The sequence below is a fragment of the Artemia sp. Qi Xiang Cuo genome, chromosome 13, assembly GCF_049724085.1.
Source record: "Artemia sp. Qi Xiang Cuo chromosome 13, ASM4972408v1, whole genome shotgun sequence".
NCBI lineage: Eukaryota > Metazoa > Arthropoda > Branchiopoda > Anostraca > Artemiidae > Artemia > Artemia sp. Qi Xiang Cuo.
Window position 1 is genome coordinate 50,815,787 of NC_142806.1, and position 15,504 is coordinate 50,831,290.

At 35.3% G+C, this 15,504-nt stretch overlaps 1 protein-coding gene across 1 annotated transcript in view; it reads left to right on the plus strand.

The window, feature by feature from the left end:
• LOC148945386 (methionine--tRNA ligase, mitochondrial-like) overlaps positions 1 to 15,504 on the plus strand; it is a 73,592-nt gene that overhangs the window by 54,977 nt on the left and 3,111 nt on the right. Inside the window, exons 6-7 of the mRNA XM_089099272.1 lie at positions 12,194 to 12,382; positions 14,013 to 14,243. Coding sequence (XP_088955398.1) covers positions 12,194 to 12,382; positions 14,013 to 14,243 — 420 coding nt within the window. The remainder of the gene's footprint in view (positions 1 to 12,193; positions 12,383 to 14,012; positions 14,244 to 15,504) is intronic.

Below are 15,504 nucleotides of genomic sequence, written 5' to 3' on the forward strand. Positions count from 1 at the left end.
TAATACTTCCCTACCCCCCCCCCCTGCTCTGGATACCACCTTGTTAGGATACCGTCTCTGTTTTAAATTAAAAAAATAATTAACTTTTTGGCATCCCTGCTTTAACTAAAATAAATCAATTTGTGATATTATCATTTAAATATAATACCTCTCTACACCCCCCTCCCCCCTCTGGATACCACCTTGATAGAATACCGTCTCTACTTTAAATTAAAAAAGAAATAACTTGTTGGCATCTCTGCTTTCAATAAAAAAAATCAAGGTATTATAACTTAAATATAATAATGCCCTATGCCCCCCCCCCTGGGTACCATCTTGATAGGATGCCGCCTCTGCTTTAAATTGAAAAAAAAATTAACTTATTGGCATCCCTGCGTTCAAAAAAAATCGAGGTATTATTTAAATATGATAGCTCTCTACTCCCCTCCCCCCTCTGGATACTACCATGATATGATACTGTCTCTGCTTTAAATTAAGAAAAATAATTAACTTTTTGGCATCCCTGCTTTCAATAAAAAAATTCAAGATATTATCATTTAAATGTAATACCTACCCCCCCCCCCCCCCCTCTGGATATCACCTTGATTGGATACCGTCTCAGCTTTACATTAAAAAATAATTTACTTAATAATTAACTAGGTCACTATATGGTTCAAACAAACACGCGATATAACGTTAAACAGCTTAGTGTTCCTTGAAAAAAAATTAAGGGTATGAGTAAAGGGGTACAAAGACAACAACAAAAATGTCGAAATTATTCAGATATACCTCAAATTATTGGAAAATTGATTCATAGATTTGCCGCGGCATTCAATAAGATCCAAATAATCTAATTAAAAGGGATCACAAACAAAAGTCAAATTAGGCCAGTAGCATATGCAAAATAGCAAAATACGCAAGACAATGAAGAAGTCCTAATTGGGGGCCCTGGGTCTATCAAAGTTTCAATGGTTTCCAAGGGAATTTGATATCATTTTCTTCCGTCTCCACTTTAAATAAAAAAAAAAATATCTTGGCATTCCTGCTTTCAATAAAAAAAAACGAGGTATTATCATGTTAAAATGATAGGCCCTTATCCCCCCCTATAAGCAATAATTAACAGTTTCTTATGAATTATATTTTTGGGGTAACTTCAATTTCAATATTTAATTCCCCAGCCTTGTACATAGCCTACTCTGTAGCTGAATTTTGTCTCAATAGAAGGGTTTTTTTTTGGGGGGGGGGTAACATTTTTTCAGAAAGAAAATAGTATTTTCTTTAATCTATCAGTCGTTCAAGAATTGTGTATTAAACATTAACGAAAGCTTATCTAAAAACAGCAAAAGAAAACAAAATTCTGCAAATTTACGATTCAGCTGTAGAAACAATCTGTGGACTATCAATTTGATAATCCAACTGAAGATGTATAGTAGTAAATGCGTTCTATTTAACTTAAAAATAAAATTCTTGGCTACAAATGATGTAAGAAATAGCAATTGCGAAACTGCATTCGAAATGATTTAATCTCATTTCATAAAGACGATACTTTTTTATGTCAATATATGAAGAACTGTGTATATTTCAATGTTTGCAATTGCATATTGCATCTGTTTGGTTTTTATGCAAAGTAACAAAAGAAACGAAAATTAATGAACAAGAGAGTAGTGAAGAATTATGGTATGCAAAGTAATATTTTGCAGGGGAAATTACTGCTGATAAATCGTTAGGGGTGGCACCGTGATTGGGTGATCTTCGGGGATTCGGGGAACCGAATTTTTTTTCGGGGTGACGCATAGATTTTCGGGGAAATACCCGAAAATTCGGGGATAGTGCAAGCCCTGCTTAATTTCAAGTCAGGAAAATTAAAATGCTATATCTCACGAAAAAGAAAAGCTCCGACTTTGCGGTTGACGCAATAAAGAATTGCCGCAAAATTAATTTAAAGTCAGCCGAACGCCGCCGCCTCTGGCGGTGGCGTAGCGACACTTCGGTAGCGGTCAGCCGGGGCTCTCGTTGGCGGCGTTTGGTCGATCCGCCGGGGTCTACCTAAGAACATAGCAAAATACAGATTTTGGACAGACTGCCTTACTGGGCTGCTGCACCGTGTCCGAGTCCCGATGTCGCTGGTTATTGGGTTTTGAAAGGGGTGTTAATGGTTTGACTCAGTAAACTTAGCCACTGTCGACCCAGCTCTAAATGGGTACTTGGAGAAATCTGGGGGGAAAGCACGGGAAACAGTGGATGATTTGTCCCCAAGTATGAAATATAGGGGAAGCGAAAATAACCCTCCGTCCAACCGTACCAACTGACGCCCCCTGAAAATAGACATTTTTCTAAACATAACAAATGAAGAAGAAAAAATCCCAAAGAATACATTTCTCAAAACTAATCGGTAGTAGTGGTGTCGATTCATGAAAATATGGATTCGGGGGGGGGGGAGTAAGTTTTTCAAAATCTAGGAGGGGGGACTTGTTTCCTGACAGTGGTATTTTAAGATTTAATCAGAAAATATAGTGTTTAGTTGTGCCCATAATCTAAGGGCAAATCTTTTATTTGGGTCATTTTACAGTTAAATGAAAATTAGGTTCTTTATCTTTCTAAGGAAACAGTTTAAACTTAGCTAGCTAAAGACAAACCGCTCAAAATGCAGAGTAAAGGGGCTTTCACAACTCGCACATGGCTCGCAAAATTTGAAAAAAAAACTGTTTTCTTTTTATTTCTGGAGTAACAACAAATAGTTTTATGCTTTGTGAGCAAAGTGAACATTAGCATACACGTATAGGTGATGTGTTTTAAAAGAAATATTAAAAAAAAAAAAAATTAAAGTAAAAACAGTAACAAAAATAAATAAATCTAAATATGCAATTCAGCGCTATTTACGAATTACTTCTGTCTCATTCTAGAACTTGACTTAATGTCAGGATAAATCCTACATATTTGCCAAATAAAATGTTTTCTTGTCTCTTGCATAAACACGTTTATAAAACTTATAATAATCGTTTTTTGGCTATACTGATTAGCATAACGTCATCAGTATACTGGTTGCCAATATAATAAGTATGTTATATGTTGTGGCATTGTTTAGATTTATTCCGATTTCTTTTTTACCACTTCCCTCTTGAGTTTTTTTTTGTAATTTACATTTTTCTTTTCTTTGTTTACTACTTTTAAGACTGTTGAGAAGGTTCTAGAGATGAATTCGGAATATATTCATTGTTGAAATAAAATTTGCTTTTCTTGTCGCTTTTCTATTGTTTATAGGAAAGGACAGTGTGGATGCCACAAACTCTTTGTATTTTTAAGCTAGGAACGTGAGACCATTTTTTGGGGAAATTTTTCATGGTTTATTTTCATAAGTTTTATCCAAAGTCTCGAATTTGAATTTAGCAGCAAATATGAGAATTCGTTCTACTTTATTGTATTGTGGTTTTTTAAAACTAGAATTTAAAACGTAAAATTTAAAACAAAAATTTTCGTCGTGTTACGATAAAATTTCCTAGCATCATATTGAGGTGAATAACGAGGTGTATTATTCTTAAGCAAGTCAATGAAATACCCATTAACTCATTTTAAAATCCGACTGATAATTGAATATTTGAGTGGAAACTATCCAAATGAATTTCAAATATGATCGATTCGTCACAATTTTAAAGCAAAAATGTTGAGGCTGTGTAAATAAGTTCGCTTCTGTGTTCTATTTAAAGATGTACATGAAATATTTTCTTTATGAATTTGTGCTCTCGTGTATGATTTGTTTTCTTAGATATCCCTGACTGAAATTTTTTCTCCGATTTGTTTTTACTAACTCGGGATGTGTGTATCAAAATGCACTCTTTAGAGTTATGTATTCCCTTTTCTTGAAAAATCCCTTGATACTTCCCTAGGCTCGACTCTGTATTTCTGCTCTCTTATTTGCTTCCTATGTTTATATCTGCTCGCTTTGCTTCCTATTTTTATAGTTTATACCTTGTACATGTACAAAGGTGGAGGGACAGAACCCCATCCCTCAAGGCTGGTCCGAAGGACCTCATCCCCGGTTTCATGAACTTGTGTATAAAAAAGCACTTATTCAGGCCTTTGATTCCCCTTGATAAAATCCCTTAATACTACTATGGGCTCCATATATGTGTACCGATAATTTTATTGTTTGCTCTTTTCTCATTCAGCATCCGCCAGTGAAGGTCACATATATTTTATAAAGGATTAAAGAGTGACACAATTTTGTAATGGATTAAATCTTACGCAATTACCTGAATGCACTCAAATATCGGAGATTGAATTTTTTGACTGGATCGGTGACGTCACTGATTAGTTGTACACCTGAATTTTGAAGATTGCTTATAATTTGAATTGTTTGGATACTTGTGTATTTAAAAAAAAATTATTATCTGAGTTAATAACCTTAAATGGAATAAGGTGTGTTTGTTCGATAGAAGTGAATGAGTGAACATTTTAACTCAAATTGTAATAATGGATTATGATTTACGATCTATTACTGACTAGTTTTTGAATTGCCAAGTTGGTTAGTTTGGAACAAATTAACATTTGTAATGTTTTGTCTTATGATTGAGTAAGACCTATTACGCGAGAGCCGCTTATTTGTCTATCCAGTGGCGGTTACAAGTTTATTCTGAATATAAACCATTCTGAACTGTGATTCTGATTTTTGATCGAGTGTTCAAATTATAATTATTCATTAAAATTTGGTGCATTAACCCGAAGAGGAATTGTTGCTGACTTTTTGGCCTAAATTTCAAGTTGTTTTTGGAGCTGAGTTCGAGATTGGCGTTAGGAGTCGTTCTTAGAGCTGAGTTCGGGGTTGGCGTTTGCCGTGCCCTTGTAACGGCTAACGCTTAATGCACGTTAGCAGCTCCGTGGATAAATATTTGTTGCCTAGTGAGGTAAGCCGTTTCTTGTCTTGTTTAATTATTTCTAAGATGGGACGTCGGCGTAAAGTCCAGCCTGCTGGAGCTGATGGAACTGGAGCAGTTTTAGATGTTTCGGCCACTTCTAGCGAGGAGTCCCAGTCACCATTGTTAAAATTGTCCGAAGATTTTGTTACGATGCTGGCAATCGTGAAAGAAAACGGATCTAAGTTAGACTCTATTGATGGACATATGAGATCTCTGGAACAAAGGGTTATATCGGTGGAAAAAGCGCAGCTTGAGTTTCACGCATCGGTTACGGAAGTTCAAGCCCGTGTAGTATCAGTTGAAAGCGAAACTGATAGTCTAAAAAAGCAGATAAGCGTTATTACGAGTGAAGCGATGGCACTGAGGAAAAACAATATTGATCTGGCAAGTCGGTTAATGATGTGTGAATACCATGTCTCTGACAGTAACATTATTGTTTGTAATTTGCCTTGTGACCGTAAGGAGGATGCTAGTGAAGCGCTTAAGCAAGTATATCTGTCTGGGCTTGAAGTAAGTGAGGTTCCCAAGTTTACAGTGCTACAAAACATGAAAGACCGGAAATTTTTCAAAGTTAATGTTTTTTCGAGGGAAAAGAAAATTGATCTACTAAAAGTTAGCAAGAATTTGAAAGGGAAATCTGTGAGGAATCTGAAAGATATTTATATTAGTGATGATGCCCCTCTTTCTGTCCGGGAGGCACGAAAAAGTCTTTTTGAGAAGAAGGCTAAGCTAAAGGATATAGGTATTTCAGCTTGGGTGTCTAAGACCGTTCCACCTTTTCTTTATTTTGATCGTCCTAATGGTTCGCGAGCCAAATTCTGCCCTAGTGATATAATCCCGGAGCTTAATTCACCGCGCAGTGATAGCAATGTGCATCAGCGCAGTCAAGTGAGGGGAAGAGGTTTACGCGGTGGTAAAGGTAGAGAAGGAGTTCAATATTGGTCCCTATTTGATATTATGGTAATCTTATGAACGGATGGTTTGTAATCGTGTGAGTATTGTTTAGTGTCAGTTATGAAATTTAAAATAAGCGGTTGTTGCGTTTATTGTTAACTTATTAACTTATTCATTTTTTTTTGTGTTATGAAGTATTCATTGTTTTTGTTATTTATATCCCCTATGTTGGCAATTCTTTTTTTTTTATTATGTTTATTCCATGTTTTCTTATCTTTTGTTTTATTTAAGGATTTGTTTGTCTGGATTTTCTCGGTTCTTGGTCGTTTCACTCACGGTATGGTAAGGTTACTATTTTTTCACATTCCAAGAATTCTGGTTTCCATCCCTTCGGATTGATTATTTTGAATGTCAAGTTTAGGTAGGGACCGGCTAGGGTTTTCTTGAGAGTGATTCGATGAAATTGCATAATTTGGGGGGAGGGGTACTTCACAGAGGTTTTGATGTGGGTGAGTTTCATGAGATTAGTCCTGATTCCCGTTATAAGTTTCTGTGTGATTTGAGTTCTGTTAGTTGTCAAAATGAGTTTAATATTTTTCATTTAAATTGTCAAGGGATTGGAAGTTCATACCAGTTTTTGAATGAGTTATGTCTGAAATCAACCCCTCATGTTTTAGCTTTAACGGAGACTTGGTTGAAGAACCATAGTTCTTCTCTGTTAGAGATTGGTAATTATAAGCTGTATATTAAAAATAGAGAGATGCATCAACATGGCGGCTTAGCAATTTACGTGCGTAATGATTTTGAGGTTAAGGTGAGAGATGATATAAGAGTTAATCGAGAAATGGTGTTTGAAAGTGTGGTGTTAGAATTGCAGTGTCTTAATTTTAAGTGTTTTATGATTGTCGTTTATAGACCCCCTTTGTATAATATAGATGAGTTTAGCTCACTTTTAGAAGAGCAATTGGATAATTTACCAATTTCTACTAGACCTTGTTTTATTTGTGGTGATTTCAACTTGGATTTAAGAACTATGAATACTAACCTTAGAGCTAGGGAGTTTCTAAACACTATGCTAGGTTATGGACTACAGCCTTTTATTAATATATGTACAAGAGTGAGCCATGATTCTGCTACGTTGATTGATAACATTTACTTAAATACTGGATATAGTAGTGCGAGTGTCATTGTAAACGACGTTTCGGATCATTTCGGTCTGTTGGTATCTATTCCTTCTCTTTTGAACCGGCCAAGATCAGAGCGTTCTGAAGTACCGAAAACTTGTTTCCCTGTTATTAATGTACCGAAGTTAAAAAATGAGCTTGGAGGAAAAAATTGTGATTTTTTATATAGTAATGATATGGATGTGAATGATAAATTTACACTTTGGTATTCGATGATTAAGGATACGGTAGTTGCTTGTAGTCAAGTTAGGAAGAAACGTAAGTATTTTGATTCGCAGAAGAAGCCTTGGGTTACGAAGAGTATTCTAGTTTCTCTAGCTAGGCGACAGCAATTGTATAAAAAGTCCGCATTAAGTAATAGTATTAGCGATGTAAATATTTATAAAGCGTATAGTAATAAGTTGAATAGTATACTTCGTAAAGCTAAGTTAAATTACCTGAGTGATACATTTAAAAATGCGGAGGGTAACTCGAGAAAGACTTGGAATGTTATAAATTCTGTTATTAAACCGAATAAGCCTGAAATTGTTTGTAGTCTTGTTGATGGTGAAAATATTCGCCAAACTACTGAACGTATGTGTGAGCACTTTTCCAGTGTAGGGGGCCGGTTAGCGTCGTCTGTTGAGCAGCATGCAAGTGCTGGTGATTTTACTCAGTTTTTGCCTAAAAGTAGTGACGTTTCTGTTTACCTGCGACCGGTTACTGAAAAAGAATTGTGTGATGTGGTAAAAGGTATGCGAAACTGTGCATCCGGGTCAGACTTTATTACAACAAAGGTTTTTAAGTCAATTTTTCTGTGATATCGCAACAAATTTTGTACCTGGTTAATGCTAGTTTTAAATGTGGTATATATCCGGAGTGTCTTAAAAGTGCCAGAGTAATACCTTTATTTAAAGGGGGTGATAGGAAAAATGTGAATCATTATCGATCGAAATCCCTCCTTTCTGTTATTTCTAGGCTAATAGAAAAACTTATTAATTCTAGAGTATCTGAGTTTTTGGAGAATATTTCCTTTTTCCATTCTAATCAGTTCGGTTTTCGTAAGGAGATGTCTACCGAACAGGCAGTTTTATTTTTGACGACGTTTTTGCATGATGCTTTGGACCAAGGTTTTAAGGTGGCGTCTATTTTTCTAGATATTGTTAAAGCGTTCGATTCAGTTGACCATGAAATTTTAATTATGAAGCTAGAAAATTGTGGACTTAGAGGAAATGCTTTGAAGTTATTTGATAATTTTTTGAGAGGTAGGACCCAGTACGTTGAAATTTCTAATGTGAGGTCTGGTGAAAGAATGGTTAATTATGGTGTTCCACAGGGTTCTGTTTTAGGTCCGCTTTTATTCTTGGTTTATATCAATGACTTACGATTTTCTGTTTTGGATTTGTTAGATAGTGCACATTCCAATTGTAGGGTGATTATTCCTAGTTTTGCAGATGATACCCATTTTATTGCCGCAGCAAAGACTGAATCTGATTTAATAGAGATAATGAGAAGAGGTATGTCAGGTATAGATAAGTGGATGAGAGTGAATAAGCTTTTGTTAAACCATAGTAAATCAGGTTTTATTATATATGGTAGATCATCAAATTTTTACCCTTGGGTTCTGGATTTGCAAATGGAGAATTATGTAATTAAGCGTACAAATACTAAACGATACCTTGGTGTTATTGTGGATGAATGCCTTAGTTTTAAAAGTCATGTTTCTTTTATTAGTAGTAAGATTGCAAGAAATGTTGGAATGATGAGAAAGTTAAAAAATATTTTCCATGATTCTGTTTTGAGATTGATTTATTTTTCGTTAGTTCACCCGTATTTAGTATATTGCGTGAGTATATGGTCTAGCATATTTTCAGTGCATTTGCAGCAGTTACTTGTGATACAAAATATGGCACTGCGAGTGTTGTCCGGAGATAATCGGAGAACCTCGGTGAGATCCCAATATGCACAGTTAAATATTATCCCTGTGTCAGGTCTTGGGAAATTTTACCATGGGTTAATTATGTTTAAGTATTTTTCTAATTTGGTTCCAAAGTGTTTTTTAAATTTATTTATTTCTGGTGATGATGTACACAATTATCCTACTCGTCATGCTAGAGATATACGGACACCTCAAGTTACTAGTACTAGATCGCTATTTTCAATACGTCATGTGGGGCCAGTTATCAGGAATAATTTGCCTGTTTCTTTGAAAAGTTCAGCGAATCTATGTGAATTCCGTCGGGACCTTAAAACCCTTTGTTTCCATAGGTATGAATGTGTATCAATTTGTTTAATGGGTGGTATAGTTGAGTCACTCTCAGGTTTGCCCGGAACCCGTTTTTCCCGTTTTTCCTATATATTTTTATTTTTTTTTTGTTTCGTTTATTTATTATTTATGGGACGAAAACGAAGCGGCGGGAAGTTTTGGAGTATGTGAAGTACTGATTTTTGGTTATTGCGACCAGGAGCCGAGTGAGTGTAGGATTTTCATTTTTTCTTCTTTTTTTCTTTCTTTCTTCTTTTTCTCTTTTTTCTCTTCTTTCTCTTTATTATGTTATTATAAGTGTTAATTTTAAGAGGGTAAATACTTCCGAACAAGCGTTAGCTTATGGAAGGTCATTTGTTTTTTTGCGTTGTGTTGTTTTTGGAATAAACCCTTATCTTATCTTTGCTGGTTATCTATGTTATGCTTAATGATAGTTTATCATCTGATTTTAGGTCGAACTTAATTGACGCTTTAAATTTGTTCTTATTACGCCATCTACGTATAAAGAGGGAGACGGGAGTCTAAAGGTCAGACTGTTTGGTGAGAAATGTCTAATAAGCACTGTCCAAGCTGGACAGCCAGTTATGTCCAAAAGCAGTGTTGTCATTAAATTTAAATGTTTCGATTAGTGTATCCTTAATGTTTGGTTGCGTTTCGCGATCTGCCAAACAAGTGCTTTCCACTATTTTATGGTGAGGATAAAAACCTTTGTTTGCTTGATTTGATGTTTATAATAAAATTTTGCACTTGGGAGGGAATATCCAAAGGAAAGCATTACTTTATTTCAAAGATTATTTTCAAGTTTCAATTCTGTTTTTGTTTGCATGAATTCATAGCAATAGTCATACAAAAGAATTAAGGTAATTTCTTAAACCACATTGGCCTGACATAACATAAAGAAAGAAAAACGAGCAAAAATTGGGTCTTTAAAGAACAAATGAAATTATTTAAAAAACTAAACAAAGTGAATATTTCGATGGGGCAAACGGCTCTCTTCTTCAGCACGAAACGAAAAAATATAATCAATGCGAGTGCCAAAGAACAAACCAAGAAATAAAACGCGGAAAGTCAATGTGAATGTGAAAAAAACAATGAAAAAAAAACAAAAAACTAAAGACGAATAAAAATCAATAAAAGCCAAAAAATTCTAAGAATTAAAACCAAATACCTAATAACAATAAAAGTGAGTCATTCACCAATTTCCGTTATTTGCAAAGAAATTCAAAATTGAACCACCATCGACGGATACTAGCGAATAACTGAAAAATAAAAGAAAAAAATCATTCACTCAAACCAAAACGGAACAGCATTGAGTGAATTTGAGAGCTATGTCGCGGAAAGTCAATGTAAATCACGCAAATCACGATCACGGATTCTTTACAAATCACGGATATTGGTGAATGACCCACTTTTATTGTTGTTAGGCATTTGGCTTTAATTATTACAATTTTTTGGCTTTTATTGATTTTTATTCATCTTTTAATTTCTTGTTTTTTTTTCATTTTTTTTTTTTTTTTTTCACATTCACATTGACTTTCCGCGTTTTATTTGTTGGTTTGTTCTTCGGCACTCGTATTGGTCATATTTCGTTTCGCGCTGAAGAAGAGAGGCGTTTGTCCCCTCAAAATATTCGCCTTGTTGTGTTTTTTCCGTATTTTCATTTGGCCTTGAAAAACCCCATTTTTGCTCGTTTTTCTTTCTTTATGGTACAAAAGAATTATTATGTCTTCAAAGAATACTGATGTTAATAATTTCTTAGGCCACACTGCTTTCCCATTTACGAAAAATTAAGCGATAAAAACGGGTTTAATTTCAACAAATCTATGACCAAGAATAAACAACAAACAACACATTAATTCATAAATAAAATATTCGGAATTTTTAAATTCTGAATTAATGTATTTTTTGTTTTTTATTCTCTGTCACTGCTTTGTTTAAATTACAACTCTTTTATATCGCTTAATTTTTCGTATACAGGTGTTTTAGGATATCATACGTGTACTCAGGAGAGATATGGATCGCCCTCCCATATTTGTCCAAGGAACCCCTTCTCCACGAAGTAATAATAGCCTTTCAATGCACGTATCTAGATCCACATAAAAATGATTCAATACACTTACTCTTCAATAATTTTGGCTTCATTCACCTCTTACTAATACATAAAGTAATATGTCGTAAATAATAATTCGCATAGATATCTACTGGACATCAAGCAAAGAACGTCCATATTTTAGGGTTCTTACCGAGTTCACGGTTCGTTTATAATGAGTTAAAGCATAACAGAATTCTTTAACAGCTTCTATTGAAAAGGTGTTTTACAGGGCACTTGGTATCTTAAAGAACCTAGATGTGCTTTGAGGGATCTATCTTGTGTTGAATAACTTGTAAAGTTGGCTTTGCAACTTCTGCAGAAGAGAGTTTGAGCGAACAGGAAGGGCCGTATCGGTACCAGCCGGCCTGTGGGCCTGAGACTGCATGGAACAGGCAGCTCGAGTACTCGCATTTCCTACAAGCCGATCAAATTGAATTGTATTTGTATTACGTTTTATGTGAACTGTGTTAAAGCTATAAACTTGTGCAGTTGGAAGCCGAAAGGAGCCCGTTCAGGATTCCAGGTGTTTTTTTTTTTTTTTTTTTTTTTTTTTTTTTTTTTTTTTTTAAGAAGAAGAAGAAGATTTGAAAATGACGAGGGATATAACTCTCTTTTAGTCTGTCTGATCCTTCCTTCTCCCCAATTTGAAAACGTTGTCAAAATTATTAAAGAACAGAGTATTGGGCCTAAACGATTCTCGTTTTTACTGTCTTCTACGTTAAAAAAGAATATGCCTCCTCCCAGTTTCAGTTATTCGTACCAAAATAGCCAAAAATTGTGTTCTTGAAACCTTGTCAGTCCTTTTTCTTTTCTGGCAAAAATACGGGTTGTGTTTTGCAAGATACAAGAACGAGTAATGAAATTTTAATCAAATGTTCTGTTTTAGGTTTTAGTATGACACAACTAATTAATGTTGTTAACTGTGATTTGGCCGATACATTTGGCAATCTTCTACGACGTTGCACGAGTCCAAAGATTAATCTTCGTCAGATTGTCCCAACCATTTCTGAAGCTGGCTTCCATGCCCTTGGAGAAGAAGGAGTTGAGCTTTTCAATAGCCTATTAAAATTACCTGGTAATTAAATTATTACTATTATTTGTTTTCCTTCCAGTATATCTAAGATTGTTAACAAAGGCCCCACCAAGAGCAGAAGAAACCTTTTCTGTATTGATGTAACCGTATGTTGCTATTATTCTAGAATCACCAGTCCTTACAGCGTTGCTATGCCAAGACCCAGTGTGTGATAAGTTGCCATACACCAACTATGCTTGTTCACTTTTAAAATTGATATTTCTTATTTAGGCCAGTAAGGAATTTCGATCCGTTTCTTAACTTTTTTGACATCTCAGTATGATTTTGACTTTATAAACTTGTCTTGTGAGAAAGTAGTTACGATTATGTCTTTGCCAAAGTTTATGAAAACAAAAATAATCTCATACCTCTGCGCTAGAGGAAAGAGTCTCGATCCAAAGCTTTTCATGGATATTTTAAAAAATGTGTAAGGAATAATTTGTTTGATTTTTATCCCTCTTGGCAAATGGTCCTTCTAACTTAGGGTAATACCTCCGCTAGCCATGACTGTTGAAAGGTCATTAATAGGATACCCCGCATAAGGTGTTGCAAGTATATATCTTGTATGTAATTTTGGTTAACATTAGATCATTCCGAATACTGGACTGAATTAGTTTAGCGTTGGAATGTTGTATTGGCTACAATTGAAGGATTCCGGGATCATTTGAATAATTTAGAGCTAAGAATTAGTTTTAGCGCTCAGATCCCCCCTTCATTTCTAAATCTGATCAGTCTTGAGCAGGGGGTCCGAATTTATAAGCTTAGAATATATAGGCCTGATTGTGTTGGACTTTGCTTTCAATTTTGTTTTAGCTACCCACCTTTGAAGCAAGGGGCACTTTGGTCGGTCTTTGAGCCTTAGCTGCTGCTTGTATGAGGTAAGAGCCACCCCTCATAAAGCCAGCCTTTCCTTCCTAAATTCGCCATGCTTACAAGCCGTCTTTTTCAAGGACCAAGATCCAAAGCTTCACCTAGAGTAAGGCAACAGTCTTACAACTTCAAGGCGTGTTTTTGCAGGTCAAAGATCATGGTGAAATCAGCTCTTTAGCTTTAATGTATATGTCGAATAAAGAAATGATAAAATTTTTAGAATAGAAATGTACCTCTAAGTGAAATTAAACACATTAATCTCTTTTAATTTGAGTGATTAACATTTAGAACCAGCAAAATTGTAGTATATGGTGCATGCTTCAACACTTGAAACACCGGAATGGAAATCAAAACACAAAATAAACAAAGTGAGTTTGTCATTAACAAGTTTTGAGTAAACGGTGAATAAAATACCTTTCTGATTTGCGGCGGGATGGGAAGGAAGTAGCAGATTTGCTCAAGTCATTGCTGAAAATGATAATAAAGTGGTCCTGTCTCTACCGCATTCCATCATGGACTGTGACGGACTCCATCATCATGGAGTCTGACCCCGTGATAGACATAACCCTCAGTTGTAATTGGGAAAGTATTTCGTTGAATTTAACTGGACAAAAATCTTCATCGCCTGTCGTATTTGTGAAACGTAATTTTCGATATTACTCCCCTTTGTGTCTTAAGAAAAGTGGTTCTTGCCAGCCAAAGTGTTATCCTTCACCCATCCTTTTCTTGGACGGCTTTTGCTTAGTATTTTTTTTTCCTTTAGCCATGGTGACCCAGTATTTTGATGACTTCGAGTTTTCGCTGGGGCTTCAATCGATAATGCTGACGTTGCGCTGTGCCAACAGCGTTATGACTTTGAAACAACCCTGGAAATTAAAGAATCAGAATAAAATGGACGACGTATATCTTATTTTAGGAGCGTGTATGGAGACTATGCGAGTTGCTGGAATTATGATGCAGCCAATTGTCCCATCGCTATCAAGCAAGCTACTCGGTAAGTATGTTTTTTTTCAGTTGCAGTTTAGGGGGACGGGGTTGGTTCAAATTGTAGTTTTAATGTTTTAACCCAAACTTTTGTAGTCTTAGCAGAACTAAGCCAGCCTTCTTTACTTCTGAGAAGTAAAGAAGATCTGGCCCTTGATACCTTGACCTTTGATTTGACCTGGAATCTGGCTCTTGATACCTGTTCATACCAAACATGCAACTCTTTAAGGAAGTTTATAATAATACTTTACTTACGCTCCAAATTCGAACAAGGTACTGCACTCTCATATTTCCTATGAAATTCACTGATAAACCTTTTCATTTTGAAATTCGTTAGCTGTAGTTGTTTGGGGTCTTCCCTGAGACTGCTTTTGAAAAACCTAAAATATTTTTGACTAAATATCTGTAAGATCTATAAGATCAACAACGTGTTGCAACCCTACGCTTCTTCAGAGATTTATTTTTGACTTATTCTGTATAAAGTGAGCGGATTAAGGTCTTGGCCCGGAGGAGGCATGTGCTTCTGGCCATTAGTGGTGTTTGATAGCCCTGAATTTCTGCCTACATTAAAATTTTGGCATTATCAAATGAAAAAGCAGAGCAAATTTCACAGAAAAAATGTTTAAGAGGTGCCCCCAAGTATTTGACATCAAAGTTTAAACATTTGCTTTATTTGAGGCTTGTTTGCGTGGTATTCCAAAATTTATGATCTTCATTGCCTTTGTAAGCTATAATAGGTCCATGATTTTGTAGAGTAGAGTAGAATATTTTTATTTATAACACCTACATAAATAAATGTCACAAAACAGCGCACATGCCTGGTGGCATACTTTAGCGCTGAAAATATTGCCAACGAAAATACACAGACATTTTATAACTAAATTTTACAGGAGCGAAAGAGGAAACCATAATAAACAAAATGCTTAGCTTGTCGTAAGATATTTCTTCACCAGTCTTAGAAAATGTCACTTGTTGCTGCATTCTCGAACCGATGCTGGAATTGAGTTCCAGATTTTTGGCCCAGTGTGACGGATGCTGAGTTCTAGCTAGTATCTTGAAAGTTGAATTCCATGTTTTAAATATTTTGCTGCAACCAAATTTTCCACTCTTTTAAATGGCGTGAACAGTCCTTTTTTCAATTTGATCACTTGGACAGAAAATCCCAGGGTGCTAATTTTCAAACAACTATGAAACAGTTTTCAAGAAAAAAGTTATACATGCGTATATGCATAGCTGCTCGTTCAAAGAGATTGATATACATATATATATAT